At 39.3% G+C, this 24,801-nt stretch overlaps 1 protein-coding gene across 2 annotated transcripts in view; it reads left to right on the forward strand.

The window, feature by feature from the left end:
• The window catches only part of LOC135733466 (receptor tyrosine-protein kinase erbB-4), a 457,412-nt gene that overhangs the window by 208,916 nt on the left and 223,695 nt on the right, over positions 1 to 24,801 (forward strand). For both annotated transcript variants that reach the window (XM_065252090.2, XM_065252091.2), the window contains exon 2: positions 13,576 to 13,727. In XM_065252090.2, coding sequence (XP_065108162.1) covers positions 13,576 to 13,727 — 152 coding nt within the window. The remainder of the gene's footprint in view (positions 1 to 13,575; positions 13,728 to 24,801) is intronic.

The following is a 24,801-nucleotide window of genomic DNA, read 5'->3' on the forward strand; positions in this document are numbered from 1 at the left end:
AATATGGGAAAAATGTATTCTGAGAGAAACCGAGCGAAAAAACTACAACCACATGTAAACAGACCCTTTTCTGTTTCCCGGCGGCGGAGTGATATATCAGCGAGCAATGAGTCTTCCAAGAGAAGTCAATGGAATTTTACAAAATGCCAAATAAAACACGACAGAAACTGTATTTCGCTACACAACTTGTTTTTAATCATCAACGAACACCACAAACCACTCGGTGAGTAGCACAGTTTTGAAAATGAACTTTAAGTGTTGTTTTAATGACATGTTTGTGCATGGTCATTGACTATCATTCTGAAGCAGTAAAGAGACGCTTCTAAACGAGTCAAAAAGTCAAGACACGACCCATTGTCAAAATTTCGGTGTACATCACTGTTGTTCCAAAACAAACCAGAAATGAGACTCAAAGTGTTAAATACCGGAATTATCCTTTAAGCAGTTTCTTACAAATATGTCTTACAAATAAACAATACTGGTTTGCATCTTAAAACAATGGCATTAGCCTCTTTCACACAGTAATTTCAGTAAATTACCATGAATTTACCAGAATGAATTTACCAGTAAATACAAAAATGTGCTGTTTTCACACACACATCGACTTTCCGTTTTTTACCAGTAAGACATCATTCACACATCAGTATCAAAATACCGGTAAACTCGGAGAGAAAGCGGAAGTAATCTGTCTCACGTGGCAAGTTCAGTGTTGTATTTGTAAACAATGGCGGATTATATCCACGCTCAGTATTTTGTTGTTTTCACATTTGTGCCAAAGCTGACGGTCGCAAAGTTGCTTGTGGGCAAACAACGTTGGATAAGGCGACGTCAAATGAAACCTGCGTCTTAAACAACAGAACTGTTTGCACATTAGGCTTCACAGAGGGTGTGCTAAGGACGTTGACAATTTGGAAAATAAATAAATAAAAGGAGAGAGACATCAGGAAAATCTGACTTTTTCCATGTTGCTATAATTGGGTCCCCAGTGCTTCTATCAACTTAGAAAATGTGAAAAAGATCAACCCAGTAACTTAGTTTTGGTAAACCATTCTCTGCAAGCATGAAAAAAAAAATAGGTAATTGAAATTTGGTTCCCATTGTGATGTCAGAAGGGGATAATACCGCCCCTTAATCTGCACTATCCAACCACGGCACTGCCATGCTTAAATCAGCTCATTTGCAATTTAAAGAACACCCCAAAACGGCACATTTTTGCTCACCCCTACAACGTGGCAAATTTAACATGTTATGATAAATTATCTATATGGAATTTTGAGCTAGAATTCACATACATATTCTGGGGACACCAAATAATTATTTGACATCTTACAAAAGTCTTGTGAAATGTCCCCTTTAAACAACTTTGGTGGAGAAATGTGGATGTTAACTTCAGGTGTGCTCGACTTTTAAGCAACGTGTGTGTGAAACGTCCATAAACGGTGCGGGGGTAAATGAGTCATCTGTATCAAAACGTTATGATTGGCCCAAAGGTGTCAGCGCGGTCTAAATGCCGGTAATCTATATTTTTTGTTCACACATAGATCTTACGGGTAAATTATCGGTAATTTTACAACTTCTCTTACTGGTAAATTGGCAGCACCAATTTGCCAGAAAGGTTCTGTTCACACATGACCTGTTAACTGCAATTTACCATTAACTCACCAGTAAAGACTGTAAGTGTAAAAGGGACTACTGATATATGTTAGGATATGTCTGTGCAAGATGTTTTTGAATGAAGGCAGATCTAACATGTATGTTAGTCTGGGAGTAGGATAAGCCCTGTCCGGGAAACCACTCCTATGAACGGTTTGTCTTCACAGATTTTTTTTGTTATTTGTGCATCTTGTCCTCCATCAGGACATTTAACAAAAATGTCAAAAAAAAAATGGTGGTTACTATATTCTTTAACATTTAAAATGTTACTGCATTAAATTACTGCAATTAATGGTGGTGGTTGAGAAGAATCCCTCTTTCATATGTAAAGCGCTTTAAGTGCTGCAGAAAAGCGCTATACAGTATAAGTGTAACAAATTTAAATGGTGCAAAGACATTTGCATTTGAATGAATATCTCACTAAAACTTTTTTTTAAATAAATTTAAATTCTTATGATTATACTCAACCTTGGGATGTCACTAGTCATTAAAGAAAGCAGTTAAATCAGGTGAACAAGTTTAAAAAGTTTGCAAAAGTTAGGGTTAACCCTAACCTAACCCTAACATCTTGTATCCGATACTGTCGGTTTTCCTGATCATTTCATGACACATTTACTTGATAAATTGTCTCTCCGGGTGCTTTCAAAAGCAATAAAGCGATAAATATAGGTGCATGACTCTATGTCTGACAAATTTTTTAATGTCACCATGGCCCGAGCTCATGGTTAAGTTAGGTCACAATGGCACAAAGCTGCAGTGCTCAGTCAGTTGAGTCTTTATGTGTGCCGATATCTGCCTGTCCCATATGGAGTGGGCAGACCCGTGCACTTGCGACAGGGATGTTAGAGGACACGGTTACCGGACCGTAGCGCTGTCACGCAGAGATGTAATCATGACTGTCATTATTACCATTTAGTCCTTCACCAGATGCCCTTTTAACAGCTAAAGGATGCTATCACCAGCCAAACTGTAGCGATGCAGAACATTTTCAGTAGTCGCCCGGATCAAACCATCACTATAGCCCTACGGCGATCTTATTCTTACGTGAGCATCAGCTTTACATTTTCAATCGGCTCACGTCCTTTAAACAGACACATTGACGATGTTTACTTCAGAAAGTGACATTTGCAACTTTATTTAGCTCAATGAGTTGCTGGCTATTGGCATGACCTTTTCTACCATTGCTGTGGGTCCAATACGCCTTTGAGACTCAGACTTCCTTCTTTGCTTATATTGATGTTCAATAAACCCTGCTCTTCATTGATGGAATCATTTTTGTGTTCTACTTATGAAATGAATTTAGCGATGAAGGAATGCAAAACAGGCATACCTAATTCCAACGAGAGTAAATTTAAATCAAATTGTGGCAATGCCGAAATTGATGAGAATGGAGGTTGTGTTTATGCTCGGTTTGTTAAGTCGTGATGCGAAAATCAAATGATATAAAAGCGTTGTTTTGTTTGCGTTCTAACAAATATTGTTGTCCCTTGTCAAATCAGATAACAGAAACAGTTAAGTAGAAGGTTATGGGGGTTAATCGTGTGTGCTTGGCTAGGTATGGATCTTTGTGGAGGTGCCACCCATCTAATGGATGGAGAGAAAGTGTGTAGCTTAAATTGGGAGTGAGACTTTGCCCTTCAAACTGGGAGTAAGAGTTTGACCTGTTCAACATTTGTAAGATCCACTACAAATGAAAACGTCTGTTTTAAAATTCTCATCCAGTTCGAAAATCCTCATTCAGAAATCAGGACCAACGGGAAAAGTCATGGGAATTCTTTGGTTAAAGGTGTGGGAACCCTATTAACTCTCTTTCTCTTCTTTTCATTTACTACATTTTTTGTGTCTCGCTATGTTTAAAGGAAATTGTCACAGCTATGGTGTTTAGATTCCCATCGACTGCATTTCTTTCTCTTTATGGTCCTAAAGGAATCTTTCACTGTCCCAGTGATAAAGAAATGCTTTATGTATTCTGGTCATGTTGGATATATACGCACAACTCGCTGACAAATGCAAGGCCGGTAGGCGTTAGAACTATGGGAGGATGATAAACAGTTTTGTTTTTGCATCTGTGAGTGAGTATGGAAAGAGAGCATTTTATTTATTTGATTAAATGTATTAGACATGTCGGGATTGAATCGGGTTCATTTCAGCATACGGTATAAGAAAAGTAATACAGAAAGAAGCAAATAAATATAATTTAATACTACACTGTTCGAAAAAAAAGATACAAAAGCTGCCCTTGGGACGGTACCATTTAAAAAGGTTCTATACTATTAAGGTACATGTATGCACCTTTAAGGTAACAATTTGTATCTTTTGAGGTAACAATTGGTCCATTTGAGTCATCATTATGCACCCTTTAGGTACAAAGGTGTAGTTTTGGAAAGTGTACCACCCCGTTTCAGTCTAGAAGATTTGTATATTTATAGCATTTTAGGAGCTTTAAACATTTTTTTATTAACATTTTTTGAAGGTCAGCATAGCCAGATCCAATCCTGAAAACTGACTTGTAAACTTCAGTTCAACTTTTCTGCTTTTTACTGACTTATAAAAGCAGAATGTATTTTTTTGTCGAATGAATGATGACAGAACATGCTGTTAACTGTTTTTCGGAAAGCTAGTGGTAAAATATGATTTTGTGTCTGTAATCCAGACAGTTTGTGAATTGAGTAGCCTACAGTACATTTTATCAAACTCATGCTTTTGATGTCGGTGGGCTTTTTAGCTGTCAGAAATGGGTATAGGAACCTCCTCTGTAACAAGATTATATTCCACAATTCACCTATAATTTCACAACAGTGCCCTCGAGGGTGCAATAATGCTTTATTACAACTAAGCTTCCTTCACAATGCCTCCCTCGCTCTAATACATGTTAACGGTTATTGAAAACTTGGAGCTTGAATCATCTGACCTGTGCATGTTTCAATTTATTTTTGACAAAATACACATGTTTTATAATAGGAGACGGCTTTTTGCAAGAACATTTAAAGGAAAAATCTTTAATGGATTTCTTTAATGAATTTTTGATTATTTGATTACTTAAAGGGATAATTCACCCAAATATGAAAATTCTGTCATTGTATTGACTTCCTTTTTTTATCCTACTATGGAAGTCAATAGGACCTTTGATTCCTCCAAATATCTTCCTTAAAGTCGCCATGAAACGGAAGTAGCGATTGCCTTATTTTCCCCGTGGTGACGTATATCCGAATGAAACGGCTTTTGAGATGAAATAAGGCAGGGCTGGATTTGAATTTGTCCATCGAGATCTGATTGGATCGTTTGAAGTTGGGTCGTGTTGCTAATTGCTAATCACTGCGATCTTCTCCCGGACCCCGCCCACCTGCCATACTTTTGACCGGAAGTGAAGAGAGATCGTTTTGAGGAGGGGAGGAGATTTGCATTTTTGATTAAAGATTATGAGCACACACGAATTTTTAAAAAATAATGAAGCTCACAGATAAGTCATTTGTTAATAATACCACACTATTAAAAATACATATATAGTTTTTCATTTTAATTTCATTGCGACTTTAATGTTGTTTTTTTAGAACAAACACATTAATACAGGTTTGTGTAAACATGAGAGTAAATGATGACAGAATTTGCATTTTTGCATGAACTATCCCTTTAATAACACTGGTTACTTATTTTTAAGTAGCCCAGATTTAAAACTGGTCATAGTTTTTTGCAGCCTGATCTCACTGGAATTCATACGTTGGCTATTTCCTATGAATTCATATGGTGTAAATCATGTTAATGCGTGTTTATTATAAAAAACAATAAAGAAACCCCACCCCTAACGTCACGAGGCGAAAACAAAAGTTTCTTTAAAAAATGTTGTCCAAAAACCTACAAATGTGGTCGTACATTTATTATAAAAATTGTCCAAAAACCTACAGTACAAATGTGGTCGTACATTTATTATAAAAATCGTACAAAAACCTACGGTACAAATGTTGTTGTACATTTATTATAAAATTTTTACAAAAACCTAGGAATGTGGTCGTACATTTATTATAACAAATTGTCCAAAAACCTACAGTACGAATTTGGTTGTAAGTTTGTTATAAACAAATAGTACAAAAACCTACAATTGTGGTTGTACATTTATTATAAAAAAATCGTCCAAAAACCTACAGTACAAATGTGGTTGTACATTTATTATAAAAATCGTACAAAAATCTAGGAATGTGTTAGTACATTTCTTATAAAAAATTGTCCAAAAACCTACAGTACAAATGTGGTCGTACTTTTATTATAAAAAAAGTCGTCCAAAAACCTACAGTACAAATGTGGTCATACGTTTATTATAAAAATTGTACAAAAACCTACAGTACAAATGTGGTCGTACTTTTATTATAAAAAAAGTCGTCCAAAAACCTACAGTACAAATGTGGTCATACGTTTATTATAAAAATTGTACAAAAACCTAGGAATTTGGTCGTACATTATTATAAAAAAATTCTAAAAACCTACAGTACAAATTTGGTCATAAATGTATTATAAACTAATAATACAAAAACCTACAAATGTGGTTGTACATTTATTTTAAAAAATTGTCCAAAAACCTACAGTACAAATTTGGTTGTAAATTTATTATAAACAAATAGTACAAAAACCTACAAATGTGCTCGTACATTTATTATAAAAATCGTACAAAAAACTAGGAATGTGGTAATACATTTATTATAAAAATTGTCCAAAAACGCTTAGGTTACTCACGTAACCCCGGTTCCCTGAAATAACGGGAACGAAGCATTGCGTCAGTTAGCTGACGCTATGGGGGGAAACTCCTGTTTACTCCGTGACTGAAGCCTATTGGTTAACGTCTGTACAAAGTACAGACCAATGACGTTTGAACCCGCGCGCGGGAGGAACGCGTCCCTATATAAGCGCGGTTCAATCGTCAGGAGCTCATTATATTCGACTGAAGCGCGCAGCCGAATAACACTCGCTGCGTAGACGTTTGTAGCACGGCAAGAGACGCAATGCTTCGTTCCCGTTATTTCAGGGAACCGGGGTTACGTGAGTAACCTAAGCGTTCCCTTTCAATACGGTTCACTTCGCATTGCGTCAGTTAGCTGACGCTATGGGGGAACGTAATCCCATCACGCCGTGCATACACAACGTACTGAAGTGCCTTACCGGAGAGACACTGCGTGTGGCCCTATACCCGGCATATTCACAGCTTTAAAAGCAAATGTGTAAGCACCATATAAATTGTTGACGCGCACACGGTGGGGTTTTAAACGCACCGGGGGCACATAACATAGCACAAGACGGCGAGGTACCGAGCGCGCCGCGGCTGTGCGAGATAAGTAAATTCAGAGTCACGTTGGTGAGCTCGCTGAGCGCACCGTGGTGTACACATAAAACGCATGAGCGTGCATGATTGAGCCGAGAGAACCTGCGCTCGTAGGGCAGGGACGTCTAAGCTGTACAATCTGACAACGTAGACGGCGAAGACCAGCCGGCCGCGTAGCAGATATCAAATATAGATATAGATACCCCTGTAGACCAAGTTCATGAAGAAGCCAAACTCGCACAGAGTGGGCTCTATATAGGACATAGCTCATAGAGGGGCGTGAGCCAGTGCGATGGTTTCAACGATCCATCTAAATAACCACTGTTAGCAACAGACATACGTAGTGAGTGATCTGCGCAGCTCACGAACGGCCGATCTGACTATAATATGCGGCAGAACGGTTCGTAGCGTGGGATTATACAGATACCACAATAGTGTGAACCCAGGTGCACCCTCGAGCGCATCGGGATGCATATAGGTAGTATTATAGTGCACAGATCGGTGAGCTTTCCAAGCGCGCCGTAAATGTGTATTGACTATAAATTGCACGGGCACAGGTGAACACTTGAATACATCGTGAATGCATATAGATGAATCAGAGTGTTATAATGCACAGGCCGGCAAGATTCTCGAGCGCGCCGTCATGTGTTCTGATAATAAATTGTGCGCACACGGGTGAACTCTTCAGTGCACCGTGAATGCGTATAGATAAATCAGTGCACAGAACGCGCCGTGAATGTGTACAGATATGATTGATGAACGTAACGGTGGGCACCCAACGCACCGTGAACGTACACAGATGAACAACAATGTATGTGTCACAAAGCATAACACAGCTGTGTATACAGGTGAGCTTTCCCAAGCGCATCTTATTGTATACCAAAATGTTATAGCGTGTACATGTGAGCTTCTCTAAGCGCACGGTGGACGCATATAATTAAAAACCATATCGTGCATACAGGTGAGCTAATGGGCGCACCTTTAATGCAACAAACCTCAGTAGTGCGCGAAGCAGGGATGTCGAAGCTGTAAACTGACAACGGGGACGGCGGGGACCAGCCGGCCGTGTCACAATTGTCAATGAGAAACCTCTAAGACCATGCCCATGCTCTAAGACAAGTGAGCATAATTGTCACGGGAGGTGATAACGTCAACGATCCATAAATAGCCTGTATTGACAGGTGCTCTAGTGAGTGATCTGTGACGCAGATGAACAGCTGATCATCTGATGTACGTCAGACGTATGTGTCATACAGGACCTTGGACAGTTCCAGAGCGCTGTGCCTCGGGCACCGTCCGCATCTGAGAAATGACAGGCTTATGAATAAAGTGAATGGCCAGCCGTAAAAGCATGGTTCGCTGTTACCGCCGCCGTCCGCATCTGAGAGATGACAGGCTTGTGAATTAAATGAATGGTCGGTCGTAAAAGCGTGGTTCGCTGTTATCACGGCCACATAGATATAGGTAGGGGAGAGAGCCGCCGTGCCTCTGTAGTGAGGAGAAAAGTGTTCCACCGGCGATTCGCGGGGGGTTTTGACTTTCAAATGTCACTAGACAGAATGGATCAGACTTTGCATAAGGACGCCTCGTGAAAGGGGTCCTAGCAGCTTGTGTCAATGTGTCATAAGGCACGTAATGTAGGTCGTGTCCCACGGATGCCATCTCCGCACGCCCATCGTAATGGGTTAATATTGGTAGTTAAGCATGAGATGCGTATCACTCTGATTGAACATAGCTTATAAAGCGATGCAATGAGTTTATAAAGGAGATGACTCGTCAGCTTGTTCAGGGGGCGAGATCTCAGTCTGGTTCGGTAAATAATGAAACCACCGTAGATTGCCCGACCGCATTATCACAATAACACGGTCGAGAGTGCTGCAGTGCTAAATCATCCTCTTAATGTACCGTATTCACAGTACAAGGTGATTTATATGAGACAAACGGCGTTCCACGCGCCGAAGGCTGATTGCCGTCGTAAAGCGTGTTCAACCCACAGCAAATGCTGGGCTAGCTCGTAATGACAGCACTTCATGCAACCGTGTGTAACTTAAGCAAGCTTCCCGGCCGTCAGCTCGGGGCGGGACCTTTGCTTAGTCAAACTGAAGTGGACTTATGAACAGAATGCCACGATATTCAGCTTTCTGAGGCTCGTTAGAGGGGTACGTGTGCCCGTCTTAAACGAGATGCCGCGCGCGTCTGACTGTGCGCGCGCTTTAAGCTTTGAAACTTATTGTGGCGGGTAGCAAGCTCACTTGAGGTTGATATTACCCTTAATATCTCCGAGTATTGGAGCGGAGGTGTGAGCGTCTTCGGATCCGCTAATATAAATCAGCTATATGGCCGAAAAACGTCATAAACCGCTTGGCTGTAAGCCTTTGAGTGGCCGTCCGGAGAGGGCGCGATTCAAACGCTTGGAGCCATGCAAAAGTCTGAGGCTGTCCTTCCTCTAGGAAGAGAGAATAACAGCCGTAAGACCGTGCTCGTTTGCGCCATCAGCATCGTAGCGGAGAAACTGAGGTGGGCTGCGAGCGAATTTGGCAGAAAGGTGTTAGAGACACCGTACAGTCGTGGGGTGTCAATACACAGTATATGGCCAAACCGGGGTTTTTTCGGCTAGCGTCGATAGAATTATGGACAGCGGGCCGTGTGTGCGTATTACTGATTGCTTGTCAGTAAGGCGATAAAGTGTTTAGAGACACCGTACAACCGTGGGTGTCAAAACACAGTATAGTAAGCACGGAAATTACTCTTTTTAGAGGAATTAAATACCGTTCGCCACTATAGTGAGGTCGCATAGCCGACAGTATTACACAGTATGTTTGGATAAACAGCACACAGAAAACATTTCAGGGCAGTCCAGCCGAGGCGCGACATAACCCCTTTTCTCCCAGACAGTTTCGTTCTCTGTTGATGCAGCTGTGCTGCGGAGACCAGAGCTCAGCCGTTCAGGTGCACAAGCCTCAGTAGTGACGGTGACCGAACGGCTCACGGAGCAGGGTAGTATGTCTAGGTGGTTTAATGTCAGACTGAACCCATCGCAGAGAGGAAGTCTGCCGTGAGGCCCGCGGTTTTGCCGTTTATTAAAAGGGCAGAAAAACCGGGTATATATATAAGAATGTACCAATATTCAGCGCACTGATATAGGACGGGACTGAATAAAGGGAGGTATTCGGGCCTCAGTATATTATAAACAAATTCGTTCTGCCTCTGATTCCGTCTAAACCAGAGAGAAATTACCAGGCAGACAAAGAATGAGCTATCTGAAGTGAGATCGGCTCAGGCCAGTAAAGCTCTATAATAAGTGTTTTAGCGCTCCAATAGAGGCGTGTCCGCCTTATCGAGCAGACGAATGAGATCGTGCCGCTCCAGGAGGGGAGGGGCATGAAGCTCTCTTATAATGAGTGTTCTTGGTGCTCCAATAGCGGCGAATCGGCCCTATCGAGCAGACGAATGAGATCGCGCCGCTCCAGGAGGGGAGGGGCATGAAGCTCTGTAATCGTTGAACACTGGACAGCTGCATTTAGAGGCAGCGAGCCGTAATACCGCGTGCTAGCTAAGCCGTTAAGAGACCTCACCACTGTGGGGAAAGGAGCGAGGGACTCCGCGAGCGTGGAGCACGAGTGGCTGTGCTATGACAGAGACAGGGGCAGACCGCCCGTGTTTGCTTGTCGTATGCATCTATCCAGGTCTACGGTTCCCCGCTTGTTCATCTCAACAAGAGAGGAACGGCAGAGGGGAGCAGCAACACAGACAGAACAGCCATGCGTCGTGACGGTATCACCCGATGCACTCGGGGGATTAATATATGTGCCAGAGATCTCGCCACTGAATGTAAGAGGAGCGAAAGGACTCTGTAAGCATGAACGGTTGCGGTGTGACAGAACACAGGGGGGGTTAGTCCGTGTGTGCTTGTCTATGCATCCATCTAGTCTCATGGCTCGCCGTGTGTTCATCCCGGCGAGAGAGGAACAGCAGGGGGAGCACGAAACATGGATAAGACAACCAAAGCATAAGCGCGGTCCCGGCGTGGGAGGTGCCAGACCGGTAACGCGCTCGGAGGAAATTCATAGCAGAGAGGCTCACCGAGCCGCTGTGCTGGACGCTATTACAACAGCGCCTGCTCTTTTAGCTTATAGCTTTATATTAAAAATATTGATCTTACCGGGCGGCCGCAGGGGAGACCTCGTCAGGCGTGTGTCCGCTGCACAGGGCTCGTACCACGGCAAGCGAAGGCTATCTTCGGTTCTCGGCCGGAAAGCGGCAGGGGAAGACGCTAGACCTGGACTCTGCTATCTTCGGTTCTCAGCCGGAAAACGGCAGGGGAAGACGCTAGGCCTGGACTCCGCTGCAGGGCTTTTGTCAACGGCGAGGTAAGGCTTCTTCTTTTTCTTCGGAGCAGCGAGAGGTTCGCGCTGAAGGAGAAAATAATGAGCTCCTGACGATTGAACCGCGCTTATATAGGGACGCGTTCCTCCCGCGCGCGGGTTCAAACGTCATTGGTCTGTACTTTGTACAGACGTTAACCAATAGGCTTCAGTCACGGAGTAAACAGGAGTTTCCCCCCATAGCGTCAGCTAACTGACGCAATGCGAAGTGAACCGTATTGAAAGGGAACCTACAGTACGAATTTGGTTGTAAATTTATCATAAACAAATAGTACAAAAACCTACAAATGTGCTCGTACATTTATTATAAAAATCGTACAAAAAACTAGGAATGTGGTAATACATTTATTATAAAAATTGTCCAAAAACCTATAGTACGAATTTGGTTGTAAATTTATCATAAACAAATAGTACAAAAACCTACAAATGTGCTCGTACATTTATTATAAAAAGCGTACAAAAAACTAGGAATGTGGTTGTACATTTATTATTAAAATTGTCCAAAAACCTACAGTAGGAATTTGGTTGTAAATTTATTATAAACAAATAGTACAAAAACCTACAAATGTGCTCGTACATTTATTATAAAAATCGTACAAAAAACTAGGAATGTGATCGTACATTTATTTTAAAATTTGTCCAAAAACCTACAGTACGAATTTGGTTGTAAATTTATTATAAACAATTAGTACAAAAACCTACACATGTGCTCGTACATTTATTAAAAAAAAAAATCGTCCAAAAACCTACAGTACAAATGTGGTCATACATTTATTATAAAAATCGTAAAAAAACCTAGGACTGTGGTCATACATTTATTATAAAAAAATTGTCCAAAAACCTACACATACGAATTTGGTCGTAAATGTATTATTAAAAAGTCATCCAAAAACCTACAGTACAAATGTGGTCGTACTTTTATTATAAAAAATTGTCCAAAAGCCTATGAATGTGATCATACATTTATTATAAAAATCCTCCAAAAACCTACAGTACAAATGTGATCATACATTTATTAGAAAAATTGTACAAAAACCGAGGAATGTGGTCGTACATTTATTATAAAAAATCGTCCAAAAACCTACAGTACAAATGTGGTCGTACATTTATTATAAAAAAGTTGTCCAAAAACCTACAGTACGAATTTGGTCGTAAATTAATTATTAAAATGTTGTCCAAAAACCTACAGTACAAATGTGGTCGTACATTTATTATTAAAAAGTTGTCCAAAAACCTAGGAATGTGGTTGTACATTTATTATAAAAAAACGTCTAAAAACCTGCAGTACAAATGTGGTCATATACTTATTATAAAAAAGTAAAAAAACCTACAGTACGAATTTGGTCGTACATTTATTATAAAAAAAAATAGTACAAAAACCTACGAATGTGGTCATACTTTTTTTTTATAAAAAAATGTCTAAAAACCTACTTTTTCGAATGAAGTCGTACGTTTAATATAAAAAATCTAACAAATCTGGTTGTATGTTTATTATAAAAATCTTACAAAAACCTACGAATGTGGTTGTATGTTTATCATAAAAAAAAAACTAAAATGAAACCCCACCCCTAATGTCAAAGGGGCGAAGGCAAATCAAACAAAAACCCATGAATGTGGTAGTACGAATTAATATGAATTAGTCATGAAATAAGTATGATTAGTCTTGTTGTTTTTGTCCCTAAAGGTGCATTCTGTTTAAAAAGATGAAGAAACTAATGTCATAGAGTCATGGAGAAATATCGTAATATTAACCAATAATGTCTTATCCTAGTTTTCATAAAAATTCAGGTGAAGGTGTAAATGTATCTGCATTGCTGGGTAATTGTTTGTTCTCTTTCGGGTGAGCTCATGGTTGGTCGGGTGGATGGGATAGGGCGGGATGGGTGAGGATGTGCTCGTGAGATGTTGTGACAGTAGTTCAGCGAGGCGTGAGAAGGAGTATACACTTTTGGCTCAAAGGCAATGCCAGCTGATGCAACAGATGGCAGATGTCTTTGATTGGTGCAAGGTGTTTGATGAGCAGAAATGGTTCTGTTTAATTGCTTGTCAAGTTGTCCGTCTGGGCTTCAGCCCCCCCGTCTGCCTCAGAGGATTGTGGGGCTCCAGGCCTGATTAAACTGCGATGCTAGATGGTCTGAAGCATCAACCAGTCTGATATATCGTTCCTGCATCTGTTGTTTATACCATTAAATGTAATTTCATTCTGCTTCTTTCTTCCTCTCCCTACAGTATGCACCGGCACGGAGAATAAACTGAGCACCCTGTCAGACTTGGACCAGCAGTACCGGACCCTTCGTAAATACTATGAGAACTGCGAAGTGGTGATGGGTAACCTGGAGATCACAAGCATCGACCGCAGCCGTGACCTGTCTTTCCTTAGGGTAAGTGATTTCTTGGATTTCCTTGGGATAAATCATCAGTACAACAAATGCCAAAGTCTGGTTTTGGAGCCATTACTTACAATAGTGCTTTTTTGGGAAACCAAACGTCACGTTTCAAGCACTTTGGTGGAGATACAAATGACATCAGATTTCACTTTTGGTTTTCCAAACTTGTTGTGCACCAGCAGGTTTAATTTGGGGTCCAGTTCATGTAAACTCTGGTATGATTCGCACTTAAAGCACTCTGAAACAAAAGTGTGAAAACAGCCTTACAGAAAAAAGCACATCTTTCTAAGCTAGGAAGAAAAACGAGGTTTGACCTCCCTACTCCACTCCCTCCATCACAATAGCCTAATCCTCTACAGTGTGCCTGATGTCATGATGAGGATAATGGGTGGGCAAAGAAAGGTCAGGGATCTTTTCTTGTGGAACAGCAGTGGAAAAAAAAACTGTTCAGATGTGGTTGGTAAGTCCTTCTGAACACATCCGTGCCTAGGTGCTTATCACTCATCCCTTAATTCAAACTTATTTAAATTGATTTTATTTGATTAAAGAGGAAATGTAGAAGAGGCCACAGGCTATGATTTTAGCCGAGATGCATGCAACTCTCAGTGGGCTGGTTGTGGCTAGCAGCTATCACATGTCTTCATTGAAGTTTTATGTTCATTGCTACCCGTTCTCACCAAGATGCGTACAAATGACACGCAGTGTGATTATCGTGCAATAGATACGCCAAATTCCGATTTTGCGTGCATATGATACGCCAGTCCTTCCCATTCACTTATATGGCGAATCGTTTCGTGACGTTTTATTTATTGTTTTCTCATTTGTTTTCTGTTTTTTAAACCATTTTCGCTTGGGTTTAGGGTTAGATTTCACATTTGTTTAAGCAGGTTATTTAATATACAGGTTTCTCTAAGTTTTTATCTATATTTAAGCCATGGTCGCTTGGAGTTGGGGTTAGAGTTGGGGTTTGGGTTAGGATGTCATTTTTATATAACAAAAAGTTGTTCTAACCCTAAACCCAAGCGAAAATGGTAAAAAAAACAGAAAACAAATGAGAAAACAATAAATAAAATGTCACGAAACGATTCGCCATATAAGTGAATGGGAAGGACTGGCGTATCATATGCACGCAAAATCGGAATTTGGCGTATCTATTGCACGATAATCACACTGCGTGTCATTTGTACGCTTTTTGGTGAGAATGGGTTGGTTCATTGCATTGCAGAGGAAAATTGTATTGTTCAAAACTTGCTCATTCATAGCTAGGGAAACTTAATAGAGATCTCAGATATGTCACATGTATCAACATTGTCTTATGTTTAACCAAAAAACATTTTTAAGAGATATAGGGTGGGTTGCACCAACAAGGATTAAATTAAGCAGAGTTTAGAGCTAATCTAGGGTTTGTTGATCTCAGTTTAATTTTAATTCGAGTTGTGTTGCACCACTTAAATTTAAACACAGATTAACAAATCTTAGATTAAAACTTTAAACTGTATTAAACCCTTCATCTGCGATTTATTTTGTCCGCCATGTTGAATTTTCCGGTGTTAATAAACAGCAACAATGTTGACGTTGTCATTCAAAAAGGAAATAAACAGTTTATGCAGGCAAAGGTAATGTAATTTTTCATTATTTTGATTTTAAATCACCTACATACGCCGGTAGGCTAATCTAAAGGTCTGATTCATATAAAAACATTTGACAATCTTTTAAAACAACTGTATTTATTAACAGATCAGGAAATATTGTGACAGGAAATATCGCAAAGCTCAGATATTGTGATATAATGAAAAAGATGTGTCGACGCATTTGTCATGAAGCGCCACCATGTGTCCGTTCATTCACTGTCGTTCGCCTGACTGGAGCGCGCGTGACAGAGGAGAAGCACATACGAGCATCGCTTTCAGCGGTGCTGTTAATAATCTTTTTGAGCCGCCAAACACACTTTGTTGAGACGTTATAATAAACGCATATTTGAATAGCGCCACCAAGCTCGCGGTATGTGTTTCTAATCATTCAACCAGACATTTAATTGTAAAAAAAAACATATTTAAACCTCCTCATATGCAAGTTTAAAGTTAATCCCTCACTGAGATTTAAAACAGAGTTTAAAGTAATGGAGCAACAGGATTAAAGATAATCTAGATTTACTGTAAGATTTAAACCTGGATCAAAATGACAGTTTAAATTTAAACCTGTTTATTTTTAAACAGGTTTAAAGTTTGGTGCAACTGAATTATTAAATAAGCTTTGATTTAAACCAGATTTAAGCTTAATCCTTGTTGGTGCAACCCACCCATAGGGGCAGTTTCCCAGACAGGGTTTAGACTAAGTCAGGCCAGGCCTTAGTTATATTAGGATATTTGAGTTGTTTTTACAAACATACCTTACAAAAACATTCCTGGTGTGCATCTTGAGACAAAACAATATGCAATGATGTATTTAAGGGATGTCACTGCAAGCTGTTTTCAATTAAGACAACTCAAATATGCATTTTAGTCTGGGAATAGATTTAAACCATGCCCCATAGAAAACACTTAATTTGGTAGACACGTTTAAACTTAAGCGACAGATAGGCCTCCACTTGCTCTCTAATATATTATTTGTGTCTCTTAAATCCCATTCACACTTTGATCACAAAAAAATCCTTAAATTGGCAGAGAGCCTTCTGTGTGACCACAAACACGTCCCATAAATATTCTGGGATCGCTCCTGTAAAGAGGACCTAGTGACATTGCTGTAACATTTACAGAAGCGTTTGTGTGTAAACGAAGACAGAAACAATTTCGTAAGGCAGAGGTCATCAACCACCACCCGGGTTGCCAGAACGTCCTGAAAAAAAAAATGCATTTAATAGCTACGTAATAGCTGAATCGGGTGTTTTGTCCTTTAAGAGGCAACTTCAAATAACATCGATCATTTCCACTTTTGTACCGGCCTGCTCTCTCTCTCTATCTGTCTCTCTGTCTCTTTCTCAATCTCTCTACCAGCGCATTGGCGATTACATTGCTGTCATTACAGTTTGAGCATGCTTCTAAAATACAATCGATCAAAGAATTGCAGAGGTATGACTTCATGAATCATTTGCAAATGTACCTTTGCAAATCAAGTCAATACATGAAGACGTTCAACTCTGTGACATCGCAAATGACTGAAAAGTAATTGCAGGCTTCTGGAAAACAACAACAGAATTATCCAGCGATCTTGGCACCATGATCAAAATAAACTATTTTACTGCAGTAACCATATTTTGACGGGTAAACTTTTAACGTAGATTTCAAAGGTTCGAGCTGCCTTCGATAACAGCAAGCAAAGTTTGTTTACTGTTAATTATTAAGACAGCAAGGCAACTCGTGAAACAATGAAAGTAAAACAATCTGCCAAAATATGGTTTTACACGTCTATTAAAATAAAGCTGTTATAAATGTTCCTAATGCATGGTTATTTGATCTTTACTTCCTTTTAAAAAGTTATACAAGGAAGATTTGCAGCACTTGGCAAACCACCCAAACAAACTTCTGACGCTGTGGAGAAAAAACCTACCAAGTGCAAAACTTTAAACATGTCACGTGTCTTTACGTGATCTTTAAAGCATGTGTGTAAATGCACGCACAGATTCCAGAAAATCATTGGCAGTGTGAATGAACCAAAAATTGAATGATCCGGATGCATTTTCTGTGTATTTTCCATACAATGTTATTGAAGATAAAAAGTACGGACCGAAAATCCAGTCAGATTATATAACTCAGTGCTATTTGGTCAACAGGGCAGTGACTTAAAATCACATTCTGCTCATGGGTTCTGGATTGATAATTGCACTGTAAAAAATCCAATTAATGAAATGTTGGACGGGCAAAAATATACAAGTTAAACCAATTTTTTTGTTTGAGCTAGTTGAGAAGACATATTATTTTAAGTCTAGATAAATCTGTGTTTAAGACATTAAATGAATGGTTATTTTCAATTTGTCTTAATGAGTTCAGTCAACATTAGCCATTCTGAATGTTGACTGAACTCATTAAGACAAATCAGGTAAATATGTGGACTTATGACAGTTTTGTTTCCTGACAACAAAATGCTCATAATATTACTGTTATTTGGTCACAAAATGTAATTGTAAGAGTTGTTCAGGCGTGAATGTATGTGCTTAAAGTTTAAATATGCGGTCGGTTAATAAAGATAGCGTCTATTTAAAAATGTGCGCGGACACTTTCGGACGGAGCTCCATATGAGCTCAATATGAGCTCCAGAAAATCATCGGCGCTTAAGCGCTCACACCCCGCCCAGCGCAGCCTCGCCTCGGCAAGCGCATCAGAAATCGACTGCTGGCTCTGATATCTCTGTGGCGTTTAAACGTGATTTAATTCATTTTAATTTCTCATACCTAACAATGAAAGGGTTATGTTTTAAATCATATTTTAGGATTGCACTTAATTGATATGGCTGTTGAGTGATGTTTCATATCTTTTACATTCGTTATAACCGGACTGCATGCGAATTTGAACTTCAGAGCTGAAGGAGCGGGCGGAGAAATAGTCCCAATATCATAACAATCTTAAATAAAACTTCTAAATATACCCGTGTGTGTGTGTGTGCGCGCGCGCGCGTACGCCCGACCCGCTCGCGCGCGCGTGTGTATGTATGTACAGTATGTGCGTGAGTTTTTAATTTAAAATGTCTTAACTCGGAAGGATCTGGACTGGAACCCAGGTCATTTCATCTGAGATCAATCCGCACCTAACAGCCTGAATCACTTACTGATTCACATGACACAAGTCAACAGCCGTTTCCTCAAGTTCACGTCAGGTAAGTGTTTGTAAATAAATGTTAATTTTAGACTATATTAATTGGCAAAGACGCAAATACTCGACGTTTTTGTAAAGATATAAGTTATATAAAGGTGTGTTATGTTATGTGTCCGAGTTAAAGTGGAGCTATTTTAGTTAAGATTACCGGACAGGGTTTATTACTCCATCTTAATTATAATTGGGACATTTTTACAAACAAACCTTATAAAATACAACACTGGCGTGCATTTTGAGACAAAAGAATAGCACTCATATGTTAAGAGATGTCAGTATTTTAGTCAGTGATAAGTCCTGTTCGAGAAAACCGCCCAATAGTGTTTAATTCAATTAAGTTACGTGTGATGTCTGAGGGAAATTTGGCAATTTTAGGGGATAAAGTCTTTCACCGTCAAGCTTTATTATATTAAACATGTATTTATGTATGTATTTATATTCCTCTGTTTATCAAACCAGAGCGGTGATGATGTGGAGAGAGGCAGAGAGGGATACATGGCGAAAGAAGTTCTCCTAAATGGCCCTGGAGATGTTCTGACTGATTTTGGAGTGCTTTTGGACTGTTTTATGCCCTCTATTTAGAGAAGACTTAATTCTGTATGTTCAGTCTGTATGATAAGTGAATAAAGCTTTTGTTTTTATGTGACTGAAGTTAATTATTTGTTAACAACACCAGCATAAATTATTTGATAAATAATTTTAAAAAGTTTATTAAGTATTCCCAAATAATAAATATTAATTGAAGTAACACATAAAACATTGAGTAAATACTTAAAATTTAATTGACAGAGTCTTTGCTGTAAGTTTTTAAAGATTCAACTGATTAAAACATTTTAGTTGAATGAACTATAAAGCTAGTTGAGCAAACATACTTTTTTATATTTGAGTCAAAATTTGGCCAACTAAAAAACATCAATCCAGGTAACACTTTGGAGTCAGAAATTGAGTGAACGTAAAATTTCTGTGGAACTAGTTACTAAAAAATAATTCATTGAGCCAACAATTAATTTTTTACAGTGTGGATTTTGTATGTGCCGTAACCCGCGACAGTCTTACCATCTCAGTAAACACACAACGCCCCCCTGCAGGTCAGGAAAACCCAATGCGAGTGCAACGCAACCATTGGCTTCCTGCAGAGGTAATTGTCCAATACGATTGCTGGTATCAAAGTAACAGTGCAGATAAACTGAGTCGTATTACTACTCGAGCTCAACGGGATGATGGTTGGGGGAAAAACACACACTGTGTTGTGACATCAATCTAAAAACAATTCAAGCGCATGTTTATTTCCTCACACCGTAGGGTATCGGAGACGTGCCTTAAAGGAAGATACTTTAGGTTTAGGGCCATTATTTTTGTGGGCCATCAAGGTCTTTTTGTGTCTAGAGGCACCCGATTGCACAGGTTAATTGAAGATGTTAATTGAGAACAACAGCAGAGGGGAAGGGGCGGAGTCAGATGTGTATTTTAGGTTATTATTTTAAAACATTAATAACACGCTCCCGCAGGGTTCGCATGTCATCAGGGGAAAACTTCACCTTGAAGAGACGACAAGAAGGAGAAATCTTTTTAGCGGTTGACTAGCCTTCTCTCGAGTGATTGAAACTGATGCTTTCTTTAAAGATAGCCAGAGATTGATGGCTGCTTCCAAAACATCTAGAAAAGCTTTAGTGGTAAACAGAGTTCATCTTCTCATGCCTTCAGGGCTGATGTATTAAACCCCCCATGTGATAAATAACTGTAATTCCGCCCATATAAAATTTACACATTTCTCCTGCAAAGCGAAGGTGAAGATGCATCCCCGAGTTCATTGCTTTAAGATGTTACGCACGCTTGTCCAGTCCATGAGAAACATCGGTGCGGTGGGAGGTGACACCCCCTTACAATAATGTAGTCTTTGATTGGGCCAGATTTTGGCCTTCCATCCTCATAAAATGCTTTATATGCTTAGTTCAGGATTTAATGAGGCGATATAGAGTTAATAACCGGTTGTCATTTTCAAGAGGAAAGCGTAAATATTTCCACAAGGCAGCGTGTCATTAGGCTGAAGATTAGATACTGCCGAGTGCATTGCGTGTGAGGTCTGATTGGAAATATTACTGGATGCCGTGTTGCCATGGAGCCCACGCTTTATTGGGATTAAACCTGTTCCATCTGTTTTTTTTTATATTGTCCTGTCTCTTTCTCATTAAAGGATCTTATTTTTTGTTTTCCCTCATATTGTCCAGTTTAGTCAGATGGTCTTTAACAAAGAGACAATTTTTCTGAAACAACTCTGTGACTGCCGTGACTTTGCTAAAGTGCCACTACCCTTCTGAGGTCACTTTGATATATTACAGATTCAGATTAGTATTATATACAAGTTATATATAAAATAGCATTACATATTAATTTTAACATATGACTATGTATGGAAACAATAGACTTTAAAAAAAAGGGTTATTTTCAACTAAGCTTTGGGTCAAAAAAATAATGAACCCAAACTGTTGGGTTGTAATTTAACTTATGTTGGGTTGTTTTAACACATTGTTGGAAATAACCCAGCATTGGGTCAAAAATGGACAAGCACAGCTGTTGGGTTAAATTAAACCAGAAAATGTTTGTATTTGACCCAACAATGAGTAAAAACAACCCAGCATTTTGGGTTGAAACAATCCTCCATAGGTTCAATTACTACACTGGGCTCATCCCTTTTTGACCCAACACTACATTTTTTAGAGTGTACATTATGTATTATTCTGTGTTTTGGATTTTTTTTAGATATTTAAAGTGTTTGTGCTTTAAAAATCCCATTTGGTTTAATATTTTGTTATATATCGTATTGCAAAAACATTAAATGAATTTTTATTGACAATATAATAGGAAAATGATCAACAAACAAATCATAAAAATAATTGTATCTTATGTAAAATAAAGTTTAGTTCATACTTAGATTTCACATTTAACTTCAAATTTGGGATTGGTGTAGTTGTGTAATGTAGTTGTGTAAAGCTATACTTACACAATAAAAATATTGGGGGTGTTTTAACCCCTAGTTGGGTCATATATAAATTAGATCATAAATTACCCATTTGTTGGGTTTGTCCATATTTGACCCAACTATGTGTTGAAACAACCCTGCATTTAAGTTGAAATAACGCATTTGTTGGGTTTGTCCATATTTGACCCAACTACTGTATGTTTTGAAACAACCCCGCATTTGAGTTGAAATAGCCCATTCGTTGGGTTTGTCCATATTTGACACAACTATGGGTTGAAACAACACCGCATTTGAGTTGAAATAGCCCATTCATTAAGTTTGTCCATATTTGACCCAACTATTGTATGGTTTGAAACAACCCCGCACTTGAGTTGAAATAGCCCATTCGTTGGGTTTGTCCATATTTTACCCAACTACTGTATGGTTTGAAACAACCCTGCATTTGAGTTGAAATAACCAATTGGTTGGGTTTGTCCATATTTGACTCAACTATGGGTTGAAACAACCCTGCATTTAAGTTGAAATAGCCCATTTGTTGGGTTTGTCCATATTTGACCCATCTCTGGGTTGAAACAACCCCGCATTTCAGTTAAAATAGCCCATTCGTTTAGTTTTCCATATTTGACCCAACTACTGTATGGTTTGAAACAACCCCGCATTTGAGTTGAAATAACCAATTGGTTGGGTTTGTCCGTATTTGACCCAACTATGGGTTGAAACAACCCTGCATTTAAGTTGAAATAACCCATTTGTTGGGTTTGTCCATAGTTGACCCAACTACTGTATGGTTTGAAAAAACCTCGCATTTGAGTTGAAATAGCCCATTCGTTGGGTTTGTACATATTTGACCCAACTATGGTTTGAAACAACCCCGCATTTGAGTTGAAATAGCCCATTCGTTGAGTTTGTCCATATTTGACCTAACTACTGTATGGTTTGAAACAACCCTGCATTTGAGTTGAAATAGCCCATTCGTTGGGTTTGTCCATATTTGACCCAACTATGGGTTGAAACAACCCTGCATTTAAGTTGAAATAACACATTTGTTGGATTTGTCCATATTTGACCCAACTCTGGGTTGAAACAACCCCGCATTTGAGTTGAAATAACCCATTAGTTGGGTTTGTCCTCACTTTACCAAACTATAGGTTGAAACAACACCGCATTTCAGTTAAAATAACCCATTCGTTTAGTTTTCCATATTTGACCCAACTACTGTATGGTTTGAAACAACCCCGCATTTGAGTTGAAATAACCAATTGGTTGGGTTTGTCCATATTTGACTCAACTATGGGCTGAAACAACCCTGCATTTAAGTTGAAATAACCCATTCGTTGGGTTTGTCCATATTTGACCCAACTCTGGGTTGAAACAACCCCGCATTTGAGTTGAAATAACCCATTTGTTGGGTTTGTCCATATTTGACCCAACTATGGGTTGAAACAACCCCGCATTTAAGTTGAAATAACCCATTCATTGGGTTTGTCGATATTTGACCCAACTATGGGTTGAAACAACCCCGCATTTGAGTTGAAATACCCTATTAGTTGAGTTTGTCCATATTTGACCTAACTACTGTATGGTTTGAAACAACTCTGCATTTGAGTTGAAATAGCCCATTCGTTGGGTTTGTCCATATTTGACCCAACTATGGGTTGAAACAACCCTGCATTTAAGTTGAAATAACCCATTTGTTGGGTTTGTCCATATTTGACCCAACTCTGGGTAGAAACAACCCCGCATTTGAGTTGAAATAACCCATTAGTTGGGTTTGTCCTTACTTTACCAAACTATAGGTTGAAACAACACCGCATTTCAGTTAAAATAACCCATTCGTTTAGTTTTCCATATTTGACCCAACTACTGTATGGTTTGAAACAACCCCGCATTTGAGTTGAAATAACCAATTGGTTGGGTTTGTCCATATTTGACTCAACTATGGGCTGAAACAACCCTGCATTTAAGTTGAAATAACCCATTCGTTGGGTTTGTCCATATTTGACCCAACTCTGGGTTGAAACAACCCCTCATTTGAGTTGAAATAACCCATTTGTTGGGTTTGTCCATATTTGACCCAACTATGGGTTGAAACAACCCCGCATTTAAGTTGAAATAACCCATTCATTGGGTTTGTCGATATTTGACCCAACTATGGGTTGAAACAACCCCGCATTTGAGTTGAAATACCCTATTAGTTGAGTTTGTCCATATTTGACCTAACTACTGTATGGTTTGAAACAACTCTGCATTTGAGTTGAAATAGCCCATTCGTTGGGTTTGTCCATATTTGACCCAACTCTGGGTAGAAACAACCCTGCATTTAAGTTGAAATAGCCCATTTGTTGGGTTTGTCCATATTTGACCCATCTCTGGGTTGAAACAACCCCGCATTTCAGTTAAAATAGCCCATTCGTTTAGTTTTCCATATTTGACCCAACTACTGTATGGTTTGAAACAACCCCGCATTTGAGTTGAAATAACCAATTGGTTGGGTTTGTCCGTATTTGACCCAACTATGGGTTGAAACAACCCTGCATTTAAGTTGAAATAACCCATTTGTTGGGTTTGTCCATATTTGACCCAACTACTGTATGGTTTGAAACAACCTCGCATTTGAGTTGAAATAGCCCATTCGTTGGGTTTGTACATATTTGACCCAACTATGGTTTGAAACAACCCCGCATTTGAGTTGAAATAACCCATTCGTTGAGTTTGTCCATATTTGACCTAACTACTGTATGGTTTGAAACAACCCTGCATTTGAGTTGAAATAGCCCATTCGTTGGGTTTGTCCATATTTGACCCAACTATGGGTTGAAACAACCCCGCATTTGAGTTGAAATAACCCATTAGTTGGGTTTGTCCTCACTTTACCAAACTATAGGTTGAAACAACACCGCATTTCAGTTAAAATAACCCATTCGTTTAGTTTTCCATATTTGACCCAACTACTGTATGGTTTGAAACAACCCCGCATTTGAGTTGAAATAACCAATTGGTTGGGTTTGTCCATATTTGACTCAACTATGGGCTGAAACAACCCTGCATTTAAGTTGAAATAACCCATTCGTTGGGTTTGTCCATATTTGACCCAACTCTGGGTTGAAACAACCCCGCATTTGAGTTGAAATAACCCATTTGTTGGGTTTGTCCATATTTGACCCAACTATGGGTTGAAACAACCCCGCATTTAAGTTGAAATAACCCATTCATTGGGTTTGTCGATATTTGACCCAACTATGGGTTGAAACAACCCCGCATTTGAGTTGAAATACCATATTAG

The sequence above is a fragment of the Paramisgurnus dabryanus genome, chromosome 15 (genome assembly GCF_030506205.2).
Source record: "Paramisgurnus dabryanus chromosome 15, PD_genome_1.1, whole genome shotgun sequence".
NCBI lineage: Eukaryota > Metazoa > Chordata > Actinopteri > Cypriniformes > Cobitidae > Paramisgurnus > Paramisgurnus dabryanus.